General features: G+C 41.2%; 1 protein-coding gene across 1 annotated transcript in view; it reads right to left on the minus strand.

Moving 5' to 3' along the window:
• Positions 1-6,660: 6,660 nt before the first annotated feature.
• LOC123746739 (ankyrin repeat domain-containing protein 17) overlaps positions 6,661-20,611 on the minus strand; it is a 298,429-nt gene continuing 284,478 nt past the window's right edge. Inside the window, 1 exon segment of the mRNA XM_069316838.1 lies at positions 6,661-7,510. Within this exon segment, the coding sequence (XP_069172939.1) occupies positions 7,471-7,510 (40 nt within the window). The 3' untranslated portion in view covers positions 6,661-7,470.

Below are 20,611 nucleotides of genomic sequence, written 5' to 3' on the forward strand. Positions count from 1 at the left end.
GAGGATAACTGAGGCTGCTGGGAGCATGGCTGATGCTCCTCTGTCTGGCATGACGTCAGAGGCCTACTTGCCTGATTGGTTATATTCCAACTGACACAGAATTTGAGTATAACACCTGTCCTGAGTCATGAGACAGTGATGAGTAGTATGTTACTGATGCTCAATGTCTTGTGTGTGTCGTGCCCTGAGACACAATACAGTGATGTGTAGTGGTTATTGATGCACAGTGTCTTATGTCACTGTCGTCCGCTGATTCATTAGACAGTGACGTGTAGCGGTTATTGATGCTCAGTCTTTTTTGTCACTGTTGTCCTCTGAGTCAGGAGACAGTGACGTATAGTGGTTATTGATGCTCAGTGTCTTTCGTGTCACTGTCATCCCCTGCGTCATTGTGAGATTATCCACCGTGATGTGATGTAATTGGTAACTAATGACATATTAGTGATGACACTAATACAAGTGACCTCAGTCAGAAAGGACCGCACTAGCAACAAACAAATGCTGTATTGACAGCTTATTATTTTAAGACTGCGCAGGGAGGCGTAGAGCCGCCGCCAGAGCACAAATCCTTCGCACTCTTGATCCACTGAGTCATGGAGCTTCCATAATTACTGAAGGTAGTTGTTATAGTTGCTCATAGGTGTCTCACGCCATCATTTTGATTGGTGTGTGTGGCTAGGAAATTAGTTCAAGTCCAAGTATCCAGAGTAACGTGAAGTGTCACGTTCAAGCGTAATGACAGAGTTAATAAATGGGGACAAGGGTTTTAGATGGTGTGAACAGAAAGTCACTTGTAGTTTCAACAATAACAATTTTTTCATAAAACTTAATACTAGCAATACAAGGCAATAATAGTTTAACGTTACGTTAAAGTCCATTGTGGCGCTGTCAACACTAGACAAGCCAGAATAAACGCACTTCCGATACAGACCACTCACGGTTCCAATATTAACTACACTGAACACAGTGGGCGACCACTTCTGACGCAAGTTGCAGTTTGTCACGACTGCGGCAAACAATAATAACAACAACAATAAACAAACAATAGACAAACTTTGTCGGAAAACCCGACACCATTTAATAATATTGAATACAATAGGCAGATAATATTGCTGCTGTGTTGTATACACAAGTTAACCCATAGAAAATGTAGCTTGTAGTGGAATTTTCTGTCAATAGAAAACGGGATATACCACATGCGATGTGTGTGGATTAATAAATAAAAATAGAACTCAATATTTGGTGCATTTACAGAAACCCACACAAAAGACCACATGGATAGTGAAATCTGGATTCCGAATTATAATCTATATAGATGTGACAGAGTAATTAGGTCAAGTGGAGGAGTAGGTTTGTATATTAAAGAGGAGCTGGCATGCACAGAGCTCCTGAACTCGTCCAATGAGGTGGTAGAGGTACTTGGAATCAAGGTAGACAATATGAATCTACTTATTATTTTAATATACAAACCCCCAGATGCAACAGTTGAGGAATTCACTGAACAGATCCACAAAATAGAGAATATCCTTGATAACCTAGCAAACCCAGTACCAGATTTCATCTTCCTTGGAGACTTCAATCTACCCATTTTACAATGGAGAATAGTAAACAATAACATTATAGCAGGAAGTCAACCTGGAAATAACCAACCACAGGTCAGAGAACTACTGAGATTCTGTGACAAATTCTCGCTCAGTCAGCAGATTACAGAACCAACTAGGAACGAAAACACGCTGGAACTGATATTCAAGAACAATGAGGAGCTAATCAGAGACATTACTGTCTCAGACACTACGTACTCGGACCACAAGCTCAATGAAGTGCAAACTAACATTAATAACAGTAGTAGGCCCAAGAGAAACAACAAGCAAGAAGGGCTATTCAATAAATTCAATTTTAATAATAAGAGGATAGACTGGGAGAAAATAAACAGGGAACTTACAAACATTCAATGGGAAAATGTTCTAAGAAATAAAAGTCCTGCACAGGGAATAGAAAAACTGACTTCTGAAGCATATGAAGTCTGTCTGAAACATGTTCCTTTGAGGAAAGCCAGAAAGAGGTCCAATGTAGAAAGAGAACGCAAACGACATTACAAAAGGAGGAAGAAATTAACGGAAATGCTTAAGCAGACACGACTCTCCATACATAGAAGAAATAATTTAAACAGGGAGATTGAAGAAATCGAACAGAGACTGAAGCATTCCTATCAGACTGAAGAAAGGCAACTAGAACAGAAAGCAATTCAAGAAATAAAGAAAAACCCAAAATATTTCTTCACATATGCTAAATCAAAAGCGAAAACCACTGCCAGTATTGGACATATTCGTATTAGTGAAGGTTCATACACTGAGGATGACAAAGAAATTAGTGAAATCCTAAAAAAGCAGTATGAGGACATGTTTAGCACTCCGATACAAAGCATGAAAGTGGAAGATTCGGACAATTTCTTTATGAATGATACTCAAACACCTGTAAATATAACTTATATCAACACGAACGTGGCAGATTTTGAAAGAGAAATTGACAATATGCCCATGCACTCAGCCCCGGGTCCAGACTCATGGAATTCAATATTTATAAAGAAATGCAAAGTACCAGTAGCACAGGCACTCAGTATAGTGTGGTGGACGAGCTTGGACACAGGGGAGATACCAGATGCGCTTAAAGCAGCAGACAGACAGGGTGGTAGCAAAGCATTGGCAAAGAATTATAGACCAGTTGCACTAATGTCCCACATAATAAAAGTATTTGAGAGTGATCAGGAGTCAGGTCACTAGATTCATGGAAACCAACGACCTCCACAATCCAGGCCAACATGGATTTAGAGCAGGAAGATCATGCCTCTCGCAGCTACTTGACCACTATGACAAAATCACTGAGGCATTAGAGGAAAAACATAATGCAGATGTCGTATACACAAATTTTGCAAAGGTATTCGACAAATGTGACCATGGAGTGATAGCACACAAAATGAGGTCAGTGGGTATAACTGGTAAAGTAGGACGCTGGATACTCAATTTCCTGTCGAACAGAACACAAAGAGTAACAGTCAATCAAGTAAAATCAAGTCCGAGCACAGTTAAAAGCTCTGTATCTCAAGGTACAGTCCTTGCACCACTGCTGTTCCTTATTCTCATATTAGAAATGGACAAAAACACAAGTCACAGCTTCGTGTCATCCTTTGCAGATGATACAAAAATCAGCATGAAAATTACTTCTGCTGAAGACATTGATAAACTGCAAACAGATATTAACAAAGTTTTCGATTGGGCAGCAGAAAATAACATGATGTTTAATGGTGATAAATTCCAGGTACTCAGATATGGCAAAAATGAGGATCTTAAACATAATACAGGGTACAAAACACAATCGCATCTGCCCATAGTAGGAAAACAGCATGCCAAGGATTTGGGAATAATGATGTCCGGCGACCTAACGTTTAGGGAGCATAACCAAGCAAGTATTGCGACAGCCAGAAAAATGATAGGATGGATTACGAGAACCTTCACGTCCAGAGATCCCATCACAATGGTTGTACTCTTCTAATCACTTGTGTTGTCCCGTCTTGAGTACTGCTCAGTACTCACTTCCCCCTTCAGAGCAGGAGAAATTGCTGAAATTGAGGGAATACAGAGAACATATACGGCACGCATAGACGAGATAAAGCACCTAAATTATTGGGATCATCTCAAAGCTCTTCAAATGTACTCACTAGAAAGGAGACGAGAGAGATACCAAATAATATACACATGGAAAATACTGGAGGGACAGGTCCCAAATCTGCACAGTAAAATAACAACGTACTGGAGTGAACGACATGGAAGAAACTGCAGAATAGAACCAGTGAAGAGCAGAGGTGCCATGGGCACAATCAGAGAACACTGTATGAACATCAGCGGTCCACGGTTGTTCAATATCCTTCCAGCGAGCATCAGAAATATTACAGGAACAACCGTGGACATCTTCAAGAGGAAACTAGATTGTTTCCTTCAAAAAGTGCTGGACCAACCGGGCTGTGGTAGGTATGTGGGCTTGCAGGCCGCTCCAAGCAACAGCCTGGAGGACCAAACTCTCACAAGTCAAGTCTGGCCTCGGGCCGGGCTTGGGGAGTAGAAGAACTCCCAGAACCCTATCAACCAGGTATCACATAATACTATAAATTCACCAGCTATTCTGTTGGGAATTATTCTTAAATACAGTAGTCTAATTTGGACTTATTACATCATAAAAACATTTCATTTGAAATAACTTAATTATCAGTATCAAAATAAAGTAAATGTGACCCTTCTATCACTTATTGACATCTGGACAGAGAGAGCCGGAAGCGTCAGTGGTGAGGGAGGTCAGCCATTGTTAAGACCATAGTGGCAGGAGCAAATTCTGCTCGTATAATTCTCTTGGACGAAGTGTTACGGAGATCAAATTAGTGCTTCTTCCATCATCAACACGCAGTCAACATCTAAACAAGGTCTTACCGAAACCCGTTTATCTAATCATTTCTGGCCAGTTAATGTTAGGTAGATATAGGGCGAACCAGTTAGGACGCTAGACAAGCCACTAAATACAGGTAATTAAGCCTTGGTCCTTATCTAATAATATATAAATGTTTTATCTGATATAGCTGTCGTATATTAGGATTCCGGAATTACAGCTAGTGCCCTTTGACAGGAACAAGAAGAGGAAGCAAGAATTAATCTTGGTACATCAGTTACTTCGGGTGTTGGAAGCTAGCCTCTCACGAGGATAATTTGGTGTCTACATCCTAGTTATACCTGGTGGACTAAGCATGCTGTACAATAAGATAAGGCACCGCCTCAATTTATATACTAATGTATATAGTTTAATACTGTAGTTTGATTAGCTGCATATATATCAATTTAATATAAAAAAACCCTAATGTGTAAGGCTCAATTTGTGAGAATTTGCAGAAATACAGTCCATTAAACATCATACAAATTGCTATCGAAATATATAAATTAACAAATATAAATTCTATATAAATTCATATAAATTAAATAAATATAAATCTCACAGGTCGGTTCCCACAGACCTGTCACTGAGACAGTCCTTCGTGCAACACTCAGTTAATTACGTTAGGGAGCAATGACAGACAGATGACAATTGATCAAATCAATTTAAATCAACAAGTTATAATATATTTACGTTACTTAGTAAAACCAATTACGTTAATCTGTCGCCAGGATGGTCAAACCAACACATGGTACACTACATTAAATACACTCTGTCAACACAGACGGTCAAGCAACCAAACCAGACTCAATGAAGTCAAACAACAACTTCCGGGTAAAGTGGAGGTGCTGGCTTCGTCGCCAGAGGGTGCAGACGTTGGGCTTGAGCTGTCAGTCGTCGTTTGCCGTTGCTGAGTGGTGGTTTGCTGTGGGAGGTGTGGAGCGCCTGCTAGTCGGGGCTCCGCCTGGCAGTATGGAAGTAGCTGGTGGTAGCTGTATTCGATGGGTGTAATCGACCAGACAGCAGAGCAGAGGCTAGCCGTCGAGATAGGCTGTCGCCGGATGGGGGGGGTGACGCTGCCTGACAACTGCAGACTTCCTCCTTCCCTCACTATCCAGCTATAGGCACACACTTGGCGAGTTGAACATTAAGGTGACTTGGTCATGTTTACAAGTGTTGTGTGAGGATCAGGGGCAGTCAAATTGTAGGGTTCTCAAATTCTTGGATAATGACTCGCTTTGTATCTTGAACATTAAGTTGAATGGCTTACATTATGATACTTATCATGAAAAATATAATTGTTGAATTAATTATTTAAATTGTCTTTAACTTTGTTCCCTAGAGTTTTTGAGTTGAGGTGAGAAAGCCTCTGCGGTTACTGGTTTCATGATTTTAACGAGTACATGATACAGATGGAACGTACTAATAATGACCTCTTGAGAATATTGTGATACAGACAAGTTCCATTCCTTGTCTTGTATGTATGGTCTTGAATGGATGGTGGCAGCATTTCTACTATCTACTTCTACCTATCTACTCCTCCCCCTCCACCCCTCTCCAACTCTCACTTTCAACTGACGACCCTCCTACCTCTCTCACCCCAAACCCTCACTAATTACTTCATTATTCATCTCTTCCCTTTCGTTTCTCTTATACGTTTGTGGCAGTGAAATGTGTTCTAGAGTTCTCTCTAGAGTTTCGGGTAGCTGATCAAGTTACGGCGCCTTGTAGTCCCCGCACCTAGGTAGTCAAATACCTAGGTTACAAGGTGTTCAACGAGAGAGGCTGCCGTAGGAACTCTAGGGGGTGCTCTAGAATAGTTAGCTAACTGAGGACGGGATAACGGACTAGAGAGCTGTTTCTCCCGGCCTCGTTAGTTAACTGGGGTTGGAATAATGGACAAGAGAGAGCTATTCCCCCCACCCCATTACAATTGCAGGAGGGAGGGAGAGGGAAGTAGCCTTTTTTAACCCTGGACAGTTCAAACGTGTCATGTTGCCATCTTGATTATTTGTACCATACAAGTTATTACCGAAGAGTTAAGACAGCACAAGTCGACGCCATCATATCCAGGAAAGGCATTATATCCGTACAATATACTAGTACTAAATGATTTGTAGAGCTTTCATTTCATCGTGTAATTTTAATGTTATGGTTATGCCATATATAAACAATAAAACCCAAGGATGAGCAATAATTCAACCCTTTATTTCAGAATATTATAATATACATGTTAACATAATAATTTATGTGCAACAAATATTACTATGCAATCTCATTGGCAGGTGAATTGATAAGTGAAGTTATTACTGTGGAATTACTGAAAGACAGGAGACCATGTGACTGGCTGGCTACCCACTTACTCTACACCATTAATGCTGAAGCCTACCTTCTTATCAAACAAGGCTTACCCATTATTTACTAACATATGTAATCTTAACACCTAGTAACATTGTAATGAACGACTACCAGTCGATAATTCTGATTACATAAAACATTAATAAATTACTATTAAGTTAAATACTATTACTATTACTAAAAAGACTTACATTAATAAAACCTCCCAGCTTGTGTAGGAAACAACTTGTGGGAATAAACTCATACAGTCGTCTTTAATCATGGTACAGTCCGTTATCAAAAGAAATTAATGTAAGAAATTAATGTAAAATTAATTATAAATCATAAACTAGAATTCATTAATATAAATTACTAAATAAAAATTGTAAATAAATAAATGAAACCCCATGAGTCAGTTTTACCCACAGTTATTGTTTCATAATATTTTTCCTTTTCCAAATAGTATGTTAATTCATTTTGTCCAATTAAATTATTTTTGTTTGGTTTCACAAATTATGGTTTCCCAAGTTCAAGTAACTGACTGCTGTGAATTTAATTGTAATCACTAATACAGCACACTGTAAATATAAATGCCATCAGCAGATGGAGTCAGCTGGCATCCACCCTGCCTCACAGATCAGATGGCAGCCTCGTCACAGACTAGTCATCAGCCTGCTTCTCCATACAGCCCACTTGCAGTCTGAAAATACAATAAAATTGATTAAATTACCAATAACAATTGAGATCATTTATGTAAATTAATTAGTTAATCTTTTTTCAGAAGAATGAGTGTACAACAAACATTAGAGTAATGTACAGTAGTACATTACATTACTGTTATGGTTTTAGTCAGACAAACAATCTTCGTCCACATGGTTTTATTCTCCGCCAGTAACCACAACAAAAACATTATCAGGTACATGAAATATTAACAAGATCATAAACAAAAGAGCATCTGCTCCAAACATGCTACCTCCAACATCTGTAGTACTCAATCCCAACATTCCTCCCCTTTTAAATAAACTCTATCCCTACAGGTTAAGTCTATCAGGCGGTCGTATGACTCTTCCTGATTTTCTCAACTGGGAGTCCTGACCTGTTACTTCTGGGAAACATTCTTCTGAATTACTCCTTGTAGAGTCCATAGGGTTAACTGTATCCCCATTACCCTCTACTGCCCCTTGCTCTGCCTCCCGGTCTCCTGCAGGTGCTGCTATCCCTTCATTATAAGGATGGATATCACTAGTTGCCCCACCCCCACCTGAAGGGTCTTCAGAATTCCCTGTGAACCTTGGCATGACCTGATCGGCATGCCTTTTCTAATTAATGTTCCCAAAACTCTGCATTTGCACAGTGAAGTTCCTGCGGCCCAGGACCTCCCTAATTTTCCCTTCCACCCAGGGCTTTCCACTTCCAAAATTCCTTGCATATACTGCATCCCCCTCATTAAACAACAATTCCTCTCCCTGAGCCAACTGACTGGCCAAGCTAGTTACCGATTTCTCTTTATTGGGATCTGTCTTTACTGCTTCCATGTGCACTTTAAAGTGTCTATTAAACAGTAATTCAGAAGGAGATTTACCAGTAGTAGAATGAACATTTTCCTTTGATTATATAAAAATCTACAAAGCCTTGTATTAATAGTACCTTCCGTAAACCGCTTTAACCCTTCTTTCAAGGATCTCACTGCTCTCTCTGCTAGACCATTTGAAGAAGGATTATAGGGGGCAGGTGTTACATGTTTAATACCATTTTTCCGAAAAAAAAAATCCTCCATTTCCACAAACAAAATAAGGAGCATTGTCTGACAAATTATGTCTTACAATCCAAAATTACAAAATGTTTTCCTTAGTAATTCACAAGTTACAGATGATGTGGTGGAATTACACACACGCACATCCAGAAATTTGGTGTATGAATCCACCACCACTAGGTAATATTTATTATCCATAGGTCCCGCATAATCTACATGAAGTCTAGACCAGGGTTTTCCAGTGCATGGCCAAGAAAGTACTGGGGCCTGGGGTTTTTGATAATTCTTAAAGCAAATATGACAATTTTTTGTTACCTCAGCAATATCCTGGTCTATTTTTGGCCACCAAACCCAACTTCTAGCTTCTGCTTTCATAGCATTTATGCCATTATGGCCTACATGTAGCTGTTCCAAAATCTTACATCTCAGTTCCCCAGGCACCACCACTCTATTCCTATACAAGAGTACATTCTGGTGAATACTAAGGTCAGCCTTCACTGCAGCATACTCTGACAATAATAAATTATCATTCCAACCATATTTAACATTTTTCAACAACAGACTTAATTTAGGATCTCTACCAGTTGCCTTCCTAATAGTCTGGAATGAAATATCCTCAAAAGACATAGATTCCACCAGGTTAACATACTCCACTGGAATACTGGAATTTAATTCTTCTGTCACAGTCAATCTACTTAATGCATCAGCTACTACATTATCCTTGCCTGGCTTAAACTCTAAATCATACTCAAACTGAGAGTAGTAATGCCCATCTTTGAATTCTAGCATTGGCATTAACTGGAATCTGCTTACCTCTGCCAAACAATCCTAGCAGGGGTTTATGATCTGTTCTAGCAAGAAATTTCCTCCCCAGCAGAAAATACCTCAGTTTTTTTACAGCATATACCAAAGCTAAGGCTTCTTTATCTAACTGAGAATAATTCTGTTCTGCAGGAGATAATTTCTTGCTAGCAAAATATACTACTTTATCTTGACCATCTACTTCCTGTAATAATACACAACCCACTCCTACTGGGGAAGCATCTACCTCCAGTTTTAACGGGAGTCTACCTGTAAAATTAGTGAGCACTGGAGAATTGATCAATTCCTGCTTAATATTCCTGAATGCATTTTCCTCTCTTGCTGCCCACTTAAATCTAGCCCCTTTTTTCAACAATTCATACAAGGGTGCTAATTTTGTTGAAAAGTTCTTCACAAACTTACAAAAATATGTAACCATCCTAACAAAAGACTGTACTTCCCCAACTGATGTTGGGGCTGGGGCATCTATTATAACAGCTACATTTTTGTGAGAAGGAGTAAAGCCCTTACCTGAAATATGGTACCCAAGATATTCAATGGCCTTGGTCTTCAACGTTGCTTTTCCCTTATTAATCTTCACATTGTGCTTTTGCAAAAGATTCAAAACTTGTTCTAATCTAGCATCATGCACTTCCTTATTCTCCCCACATACAATAATGTCATCTAAAAAACTAGCCACACCTTCAATGTTAACTAACAACTGGGACATGAATCTCTGAAAAATTGCTGGAGACGAGGAGAGTCCAAAAGGAAGTCTTTTATACTTAAATAACCCCTTGTGGGTATTAATCACTAACAATTTCTGGCTCTCCTCCTCTACAGGAATTTGCAAGTAAAGCATCTTTCAGCTCAATCTTAGAAAAAATTGCTCCCTTGCAGACCACTGACAACAACTCATCTATCTAAGGTAAAGGGTACTTCTCACAGTGTATGCGGTTGTTCAGTTCCTTGAAGTCTGCACAGATTCTCAAGGATTTCCGATCTGCCTTCAACACTGATACAATTGGGGCTGCCCACTCACTATGTGCAATTGGCTCTAAGATGCCTTCTGCCACATGCTTTTCCAGGGCTGATTCTACCAATTGCTTGTAATGAAACGGCACTGTTCTTGCCTTGAAAAATTTAGGTGAAGCCCCACTTTTCAGGCGAATTTTTGCCACCATGCGATTAATTGGCTTATCTGCCTCCACTGAATATTTGTCTAACATTTGTTCGGCACTTAATTGTTTTATCTATCGACAATTCATCTAGGCCCGCCAAGAAAATTCCCACTTTTTCCATGAGATCCTTACCACATAGGCTAGGATTATGTTAATCTACTACATAAAAATCCTGGACAATTTCTTTTCCATTATAACCTACTTTTGCCGACACCTTACCATAGACCTTAATCGGTACATTATCATAAGCACTTAAAAGATTTTTTACCTGGTTTTTACATTCAATTGCAAGGTATCTGCCCAATCTCTAGACAATGTTGGATCTGCCCAATCTCTAGACAATGTTGACACTGCAGCACCAGTGTCCAGTTCCAAGGGAACTAACTTCCCATTAATTACAAAATTCACCACTTGTGACTTCACTGAACATACCTTTTCTTTCACCGAATATAGTCGGTTTTCCTCACCTGCAGCTTCTTCAGACTGCTTACCTTCCTCTACTGCCTTGACCACAGTACTACTACCTCTTCTTCCTGCATTCCCTGGTCGTCTCCTCTCCCAGGCCTTGTTGTTCCTGTTCAGATATTCCCTACACACACTGCAAGTGTTCCTCCTTGTTACAAAATTTGCATATATATGCACGAAACTTGCACTTGCTACTTATGTGCTTGTATCCACAGTGTGTACATCTGGTCTGGCCCTGTACGACCATAATTTCCTGAGTAGAAGTCTTACTTCCAAAAGCCCTTTCCAGGTTCAATATCTTCTCGAGCACTGTCCATGAAGTCATCGATTGTAGATCGAAATTTTCTGCCACCAGGTTAGGGAAATAATTCTCCTTTTCCACTGCCATGAACAACTGGTCCCTAACCCTGCTGTCCAACTGTGCTCCGAAGTTGCAGTGGTTAGCCAAAGCCTTCAATTCCGCAAATAAATCCTGTACGGACTCCTGCTGCTTTTTCGTCCTCTTCTGGAAATCCATCAAACTCCTATGATATGATGGTTTCACCACATACTGACGTTTAAGCAAAGCAAGCAAGTCTACATAGGTCTTCGTGTAATTACCTAAGTGTAATTACCTAAGTGTAGTTACAGGATGAGAGCTACGCTCGTGGTGTCCCGTCTTCCCAGCACTCTTTGTCATATAATGCTTTGAAACTACTGACGGTCTTGGCCTCCACCACCTTCTCACTTAACTTGTTCCAACCGTCTACCACTCTATTTGCGAAGGTGAATTTTCTTATATTTCTTCGGCATCTGTGTTTAGCTAGTTTAAATCTATGACCTCTTGTTCTTGAAATTCCAGGTCTCAGGAAGTCTTCCCTGTCGATTTTATCAATTCCTGTAACTATTTTGTATGTAGTGATCATATCACCTCTTTTTCTTCTGTCTTCTAGTTTTGGCATATTTAATGCTTCTAACCTCTCCTCGTAGCTCTTGCCCTTCAGTTCTGGGAGCCACTTAGTAGCATGTCTTTGCACCTTTTCCAGTTTGTTGATGTGCTTCTTAAGATATGGGCACCACACAACAGCTGCATATTCTAGCTTTGGCCTAACAAAAGTCATGAACAATTTCTTTAGTATATCGCCATCCATGTATTTAAATGCAATTCTGAAGTTAGAAAGCATAGCATAGGCTCCTTGCACAATATTCTTTATGTGGTCCTCAGGTGATAGTTTTCTATCTAGAACCACTCCTAGATCTCTTTCTTTATCAGAATTCTTTAAAGATTTCTCACATAATATATAGGTTGTGTGGGGTCTATGTTCTCCTATTCCACATTCCATAACATGACATTTATTAACATTAAATTCCATTTGCCAAGTGGTGCTCCATATACTTATTTTGTCCAGGTCTTCTTGAAGGGCATGACAGTCATCTAAATTTCTTATCCTTCCTATTATCTTAGCATCATCAGCAAACATGTTCATATAATTCTGTATACCAACTGGTAGATCATTTATGTACACAATAAACATCACTGGTGCAAGAACTGAACCCTGTGGTACTCCACTTGTGACATTTCTCCATTCTGATACATTGCCTCTGATTACTGCCCTCATTTTTCTATCAGTCAGAAAATTTTTCATCCATGATAGAAGCTTACCTGTCACCCCTCCAATATTTTCCAGTTTCCAGAACAACCTCTTATGTGGAACTCTGTCGAAAGCCTTTTTTAGGTCCAGATAGATGCAGTCAACCCAACCATCTCTTTCCTGTAATATCTCTGTGGCTCGATCATAGAAACTGAGTAAATTCGATACACAGGATCTTCCAGATCGAAAACCATACTGTCTGTCTGATATTATATCATTTCTCTCTAGGTGTTCTACCCATTTAGTTTTGATTAGTTTTTCCAATACTTTCACTATTACACTTGTCAATGATACAGGTCTATAATTGAGGGGGTCTTCCCTGCTGCCACTTTTGTAGATTGGAACTATGTTAGCCTGTTTCCACCCGTCTGCTACGATTCCTGTACACAGGGATGCCTGAAAGATCAGGTGAAGTGGAATGCTGAGCTCAGATGCACATTCTCTCAGAACCCATGGTGAAACGCCATCTGGGCCAGCTGCTTTGTTCTTACCGAGCTCCTTGAGCATTTTTTCCACTTCGTCTCTAGACACCTCTATGTGTTCTATGTTGTTCTCTGGAATTCTTATTGTATCTGGTTCCCTAAAGATTTCATTTTGTACAAACACACTTTGGAACTTTTCGTTTAGTGTTTCACACATTTCCTTTTCATCTTCCGTGAATCTATTTCCCATTTTCAACCTCTGAATATTATCCTTTACCTGCAATTTGTTGTTTATGAATTTATAGAATAGACCTGGTTCTGTTTTACATTTGTCCGCAATCCCTTTTTCAAAATTTCTTTCTGCCTCTCTCCTCACTGCCGTGTAGTTGTTTCTCGCATCTTTGTATCGCTGGTATGTTTGGGGGTTCGGCCTCTTCCTGTATCGATTCCATTTTTGTGTCTTTCGGTCTCTAGCCCTCTCGCAATTTCTATTGAACCAATCCTGTTTCCTAGTTCCGCATCTCTGTTTTGGTATAAATTTTTTTGTGCCTTTATCATATATTTCACAAAACTTGCCATACATCTCATTCACTTCCTTGCCTAGCATCAAGTCTGTCCAATTATACTCACTAAAAAAATTTCTAAGGTCACCATAATGTCCTCTCCTGAAGTCTGGTTTTTCAACTGCTTCAACCTCCTTATTTTCTTCCAGCTTATAACACATTGCATACTTTATTCCCAAAAAGACATGGTCACTTTTACCCAAGGGAGGAAGGTACTGAATGTCAAATATCTCTTCCTCCTTCCTGGTAAATATCAAATCTAGCATGGAGGGAACGTCCCCTTCCCTCATCCTCGTAGCTTGTTTAACATGTTGATACAAGAATGTTTCCAGGATGAGGTCTACAAATTTACAGGTCCAAAAATCTTCTGTTTTAGCTTCATATGCTTCCCAGTCTATGGATTTCAAGTTGAAGTCACCGACTATCAACAGTCGTGATCTATCGTTATCCGCTCTCGCTATAATCTCTCTCATTATTGTTATAAGACCTTCACGTTTACTATCTAGCTCCTCCTTTGACCATGTGCTGCTTGGCGGTGGACTATATGCATTTATCATCATTAGTTTATCATCCTCATAGCAGATCTCTAGTGCTATTATGTCAACTTCTTGTGGATTGGCAGTCATTATTTCCTTCACCTTTAGGTGTTCTTTTACCAGCACAGCAACGCCACCGCCTTTCCTAATTTTTCTGTCCCGTCTCCAAATTGAGTAGCCCCTTGGGAATATGACCTCATTTAAAATTACATCTTCAAGTTTTGTCTCCGTGAGTGCAACAATGTCTGGTGTCTGCAGCTGTATTACATCACTTAACTCCAGTATCTTCGATCTCACTCCATCTATGTTGGTGTATGCAATCTTCAGGAACTTGTTCCCCCTCTCCTTATTCTTCACTCCCCCTCTCTCTATTGATTTTGTTGGTTTGCCTTTATGTACCACTTTACTGGTTTGCCTACCCCTATCACTTTGTAGAAAAAAGAATTTATTTCTTCTTCATTCCTGCTCTCATTTAAATGTTTTGCCTCGGCGAGGTTCAGTTTCAGCTTCTCTCTATCTTCTTTTGAAAGATCTCGTCTTAACGACCACCCTTTCCCATCCTCATCCCTTTGCAATTTTCTAGCATTCCTTAGCACTTCTTCCATCTGTTTGGCACCGTTTAGGGTGATCCTCAAAGGTCGATCTTTCCCTTTTACGTACCTGCCTATTCTCCTGTGTATTCTCTTTGTGTGCGGTAGCTCAGGTGCACACAAATTTCCGAGAACACTATATGCTTCAGAACCCAGTGAAACTAAGAGTACCGCTTTCTTGGTGGCGTCCTCCTTAATGTCCCGGTACTGAAAGTTTGCTTCCAGCAGGCTGAGCCACAGGTCCAACAAGATCTTGGCAGTGTTTAACAGCTCAATTGACATGGCAGCCATGGCCACGGTGTAGCACACTCCACTGTTATATGCGAAGCGTCCACTCGTCCACACGACGTACCCTGCACTGTCTTGATCCTCACACCACATCTCGTACCCAGGCTCTTTGCCAGCGATGTTTAATTCTCGTCGCCACTGTTATGGTTTTAGTCAGACAAACAATCTTCGTCCACATGGTTTTATTCTCCGCCAGTAACAACAACAAAACAACTATCAGGTACATGAAATATTATTAACAAGATCATAAACAAAAGAGCATCTGCTCCAAACATGCTACCTCCAACATCTGTAGTACTCAATCCCAACAATTACATTACTCTAATGTACTACTGTAATATAGGGACAGAAGTTACACATACTAATGAAATCACTATTATGCAAAGCATTTCGGGCAAAACATAATAGAAAAAATTAAATAAAAGTGTGAGGTGGTAAAAAACCAGCGATGAATGTAATGAGTAATGAAACACCGTTTTCTGGGTGAGACCCAGAGGCTTCCAGGAGCTATCCAGGCTGATATTGCTAATACAGTATTAGACTTTGGCATCAGTCAGTGTGAAGAGAGTTCATAGGTCTACCGGGGACCACGAGCCAGAACCTGGTTCCCTCAGAGAGGTACGAGGAGCAATGGCCCATAGAACCCTCCCGCCCCCCCATGTGTTTGGAAGCATTCTATGTCTGCCATGGAGCATGTCAGGCATCCAGAAAAGTAAGCATCCCAAAACCATCTCCTATTCTGGTTAAGAAATTGTGACAAAGTCGAACAAGTGGACAGAACTCTCCAAACAAAAACGAGCATGATGTCACCATATTGCCGTCTGCACAGCTTCCCCCCCCTCCCCGGGAGGGGGGAAGGGGGGAGGAGGGGACATCAAAAAAAAAAAAAAAAAACTGCCGACTGGAGGGAGGGAGGGTCGCCGGGTAGCCTCTGGGTCTCACCCAGAAAATGGCGTTTCACTTTCATTCAATGCTGGTTTGCTGGCGGGGAGTCCTGTCAGCTACCTGGAGCTAATTACCCAAAGACAAGGACAAAAAAGGGACAAACCCGGGAGGCGCAAACCACTAGCCCGAACCCGAAAGCAAGATAACTGGCAACACCAAACGACCCCGCGGACGACCTGGGAGACCCGAACCCTGGAACTGGGACGAAGGGAACCCAGGTCAGCCAGGGTTCAGGGCCACAGAGGCCCTGGCACACAGGCAAAGACTGAGACCCACACCCAGAATTAAGAAGCAGCACCCCCCTCAGCCAACCAAACAAGCAGCAAAAAAACTCCAGGGACCTCTCTGGAAAACAGCCGTCCCAACCTCGCCAGAAAAGAAGAGACAGCTGCAATGAACAAACCAATCACCAGAAACCAAAAGAGCAGAAACAACTGAGAAACACACTGGAACCGAAAGGGCCGCAACAAACCGAAGGGAAGAGAGAGAGAGAGAGCACCCTGTCCAGGACGGCTCATGAGCAGGCCGGAAGTAAAACAATGCCTGACAGCTCGCGAAACGGTGTAGAAGGAACATCAAAGCCGAAAGCAATCCAGAGCAGCTCCGCCAGTACTGCACGAGACAAGGAGACAGTATGCGGCAAGATGACGGTCCCGAACTGTCACGAGAAAAGGACAAGACCACAGCAACAAAAGTGCAGAATACCCATGAAGAAACCCCATACCACTGCCGACACGAAGCACGCAGGTGGGACACCATCAAGAAGCTACCTGATCACCAAACACACGGTGATATACCAGAGTCAAAATTACAAGACGCGAAGACTTGAGAAGATTGAACCAGCCCCGGAACGGACTGATCTGAGCATCAGAGAGGCGCAGCTGTTGGAAAATCCCTGGGTTCAGACACCGAGCAAGCAGCGCCAGAAACCAAGGATGGCAAGGAACCAGACGGAACACCCACCAGGGCACCAGAAACCCGAACCCGGGGAGCCAAGAAAGAACCAACCCTGGCGAGCAGAAGCGCCCCATCCAGGTAGACCCCCTCCCCCATGGACCCCCGAAGAATCAGCAAGTCTGATAACGGACGACAAGGAAAAGCTGCCACTTGCAGAAACTGCCCCACCGCAAAAACCGCAAACAGCAAGAACAAAATGGCGATGAAAACTTAAAGGAGCAGGGGCCAAGCGGAGTCCAACGAGGAAACAAGCACCACTAGCCGAAAAGTGAGACGTGAAGCGACAACAGTGACACCGCATCCCACAGGATCAGTACAACCAGCTCCAGCAGGGCAGAATGACGCACACGCTGCCAAGTAATGCATGAGGAGAGCTAAGTAGGACGTGTACTGCACCCAAATTAAAAATCACCCACATGGAAAAGGAACACGCATAAAAGTCTGTAGCCAGGGCAGTAAATCCTACGTCCCCCTGACCCAATGAAAACGACTGTAGGGGACAGGAATGGGTGGTCAGAAACCTACACCTACCCGCAGACAATGCAACACAGCAGCTGGCAGCGACACACAAGAAGATGAAAGATACCTGCTTGATGGGGTTCTGGAGGTTCTTCTCTCAAGCCCATCCCAAGGCCAGGCTTGACTTATGAGTTTGGTCCACAAGGCTGTTGCTTTGAGCGGCCCGCAGGCCCACATACCCACCACAGCCCGGTTGATCCAGCACTTTTTTTTTTTTTTTTTTTTTTAGAAGTCTAGTTTTATCTTGATGTCCATGGATGTTCCAGCAATATTTCTTATAGTTGCTGGGAGGACGTTGAACAACCGCGGACCTCTGATGTTTATACAGCGTTCTCTGATTGTGCCTATGGTACCTCTGCTCTTAAAGCAGTACCTAAAAGCAGTGGTGCAAGGACTGTACCTTGAGGTACTGAGCTTTTAACTGCGCTTGGACTCGATTTTATGTAATTGACTGTTACTCTCTCTGCTCTGTTTGACAGAAAACTGAGTATCCAACGTCCTACTTTACCAGTTATTCCCATTGACCTCATTTTGTGTGCTATTCACTCTATGGTCACATTTATCGAATACCTTTGCAAAATCCGTGTATACCACATCTGCATTCTGTTTTTCTTCTAATGCCTCTGTGATTTTGTCGTAATGGTCAAGTAGCTGTGAGAGGCATGATCTTCCTGCTCTAAATCCATGTTGGCCTGGATTGTGGAGGTCATTGGTCTCCATGAAACTAGTGACCCGACTCCTGATCACTCTCTCAAATACTTTGATTATGTGGGACGTTAGTGCAACTGGTCTATAATTCTTTGCCAATGCTTTGCAACCTCCCTTCTGTAGAGGGGATATGTCTGCTGCTTTAAGCGCATCTGGTATCTCCTCCGTGTCCAAGCTCTTCCTCCACACTATACCGAGTGCCTGTGCTACTGGCACTTTGCATTTCTTTATAAATATTGAATTCCATGAGTCTGGACCTAGGGCTGAGTGCATGGGTATATTGTCAATTTCTCTTTCAAAATCTGCCATGCTCGTGTTGATATCAGTTATATTTACAGGGGTTTGGATATCACGCATAAAGAAGTTGTCCGGATCTTCCACTTTCATGCTGTGTATCGGGGTGCTAAACATGTCCTCATACTGCTTTTTTGGGATTTCAATAATTTCTTTGTCCTCCGCAGTATATGAACCTTCACTAGTATGAATAGGTCCAATACTGGCAGTGGTTTTTGCTTTTGATTTAGCATATGTGAAGAAATATTTTGGGTTTTTCTTTATTTCTTGAATTGGTTTCTGTTCTAGTTGCTTTTCTTCAATCTGATATGAATGCTTCAGTCTCTGTTTGATTTCTTCAATCTCCCTGTTTAAATTATTCCTTCTTTGTATGGAAAGTCGTGTCTGCTGCAGTATTTCCGTTAACTTTTTTCTTCTTTTGTAGTGTTGTCTGCATTCTCTTTCTACGTTGGATCTCTTTCTGGCTTTCCTCAAAGGAACATGTTTCAGACAGACTTCACAGGCTTCAGATGTCAGTTTTTCTATTCCTTGTGTAGGATTTTTATTACTTAGAACATTTTCCCATTGAATGTTTGTAAGTTCCCTGTTTATTTTTTTCCCAGTATATCCTTTTATTATTAAAATTGAATTTGTTGAATAGCCCTTCTCGCTTGTTGTTTCTCTTGGGCCTACAACTGTTATTTATGTTAGTTTGCACTTCAATGAGCTTGTGGTCCAAGTACGTAGTGTCTGAGACAGTAATGTCTCTGATTAGCTCATCATTATTCATGAATGAGTGTGGTCCAGTGTGTTCTCGTTCCTAGTCGCTTCTATAATCTGCTGACTGAGCGAGAATTTGTCACAATCTCAGTAGTTCTCTGACCTGTGATTGGTTATTTCCAGGTCGATTTCCTGCTATAATGTTATTGTTTACTATTCTCCATTGTAAACTGGGTAGATTGAAGTCTCCAGGGAATATATCTGGTACTAGGTTTGCTAGGTTATCAAGGATAATCTCTATTTTGTGGATCTGTTCAGTGAATTCTTCAACTGTTGCATCTGGCAGTTTGTATATTAGCATAATAATTAGATTTATATTGTCTACCTTGATTCCAAGTACCTCTACCACCTCATTTGTCGAGTTCAGGAGCTCTATGCATGCCAACTCCTCTTTAATATACAGACCTACTCCTCCACTTGACCTAATTACTCTGTCACATCTATATAGATTATAATTTGGGATCCAGATTTCACTATCCATGTGGTCTTTTGTGTGGGTTTCTGTAAATACACCAAATATTGAGTTTGATTCTATTAGAAGGCCATTTATGAACTTAACTTTATTTCTTGACTTTGATATTAGACCTTTTATGTTTGCAAATATGAGTGATTTCCCATATTGTGTGTCACTTCTTGTCAGCTTTGGTAGTTCTGCCCCTTCTCCATGTCCAGGGTGTGTTGTTTTGGTAGTGGTTCATCGAGTTTTGGTAGTAGTGCGGTTGTTGTGTGGTGTAGTACCTGTGTGCTTGTTGATGATTTGTATTCCAGTCTTGTGGGTATCTCCCTTCCCCTCTGTAATCCTGTAGTGGTTCCATCTGACTGTTCCTCTCTCTTATATTATTTTTTTTTTGTTATATATACAAGAGTTGTTACATTCTTGTACAGCCACTAGTACGCGTAGCGTTTCGGGCAGGTCCCTGGAATATGATCCCCTACCGTGAAGAATCGTTTTTTCATCCAAGTACACATTTTACTGTTGCGTTAAACAGAGGCTACAGTTAAGGAATTGTGCCCAGTAAATCCTCCCCGGCCAGGATACGAACCCATGACATAGCGCTCGCGGAACGCCAGGCGAGTGTCTTACCACTACACCACGGAGACTGTTGATATGTTCTTCTTGTTCTGATATGTTCTTCTTGTTCTAATATGTTCTTCTCTGTTTCTGCCTTCCACTAAAAAATTTCCAGTAGTATCATATTGATCTTCCCGTCTATAACGCTGTGTACCTCTCACCTGGAATTCCAGGCACTGGAGATTGTAACATTTTTTTTCCCCCAATTGAGAATTGACATAGTTTAGGGTGGAAGTATCTACACCCCGTTCCAAAACGGCATGTACCCCTCGTCAACATGTTCTTGCATTTTCGAGGATGCAGAAAAGTGCATTTTG

The sequence above is a fragment of the Procambarus clarkii genome, chromosome 85 (assembly GCF_040958095.1).
Source record: "Procambarus clarkii isolate CNS0578487 chromosome 85, FALCON_Pclarkii_2.0, whole genome shotgun sequence".
In the NCBI taxonomy this organism is placed as follows: Eukaryota; Metazoa; Arthropoda; class Malacostraca; order Decapoda; family Cambaridae; genus Procambarus; species Procambarus clarkii.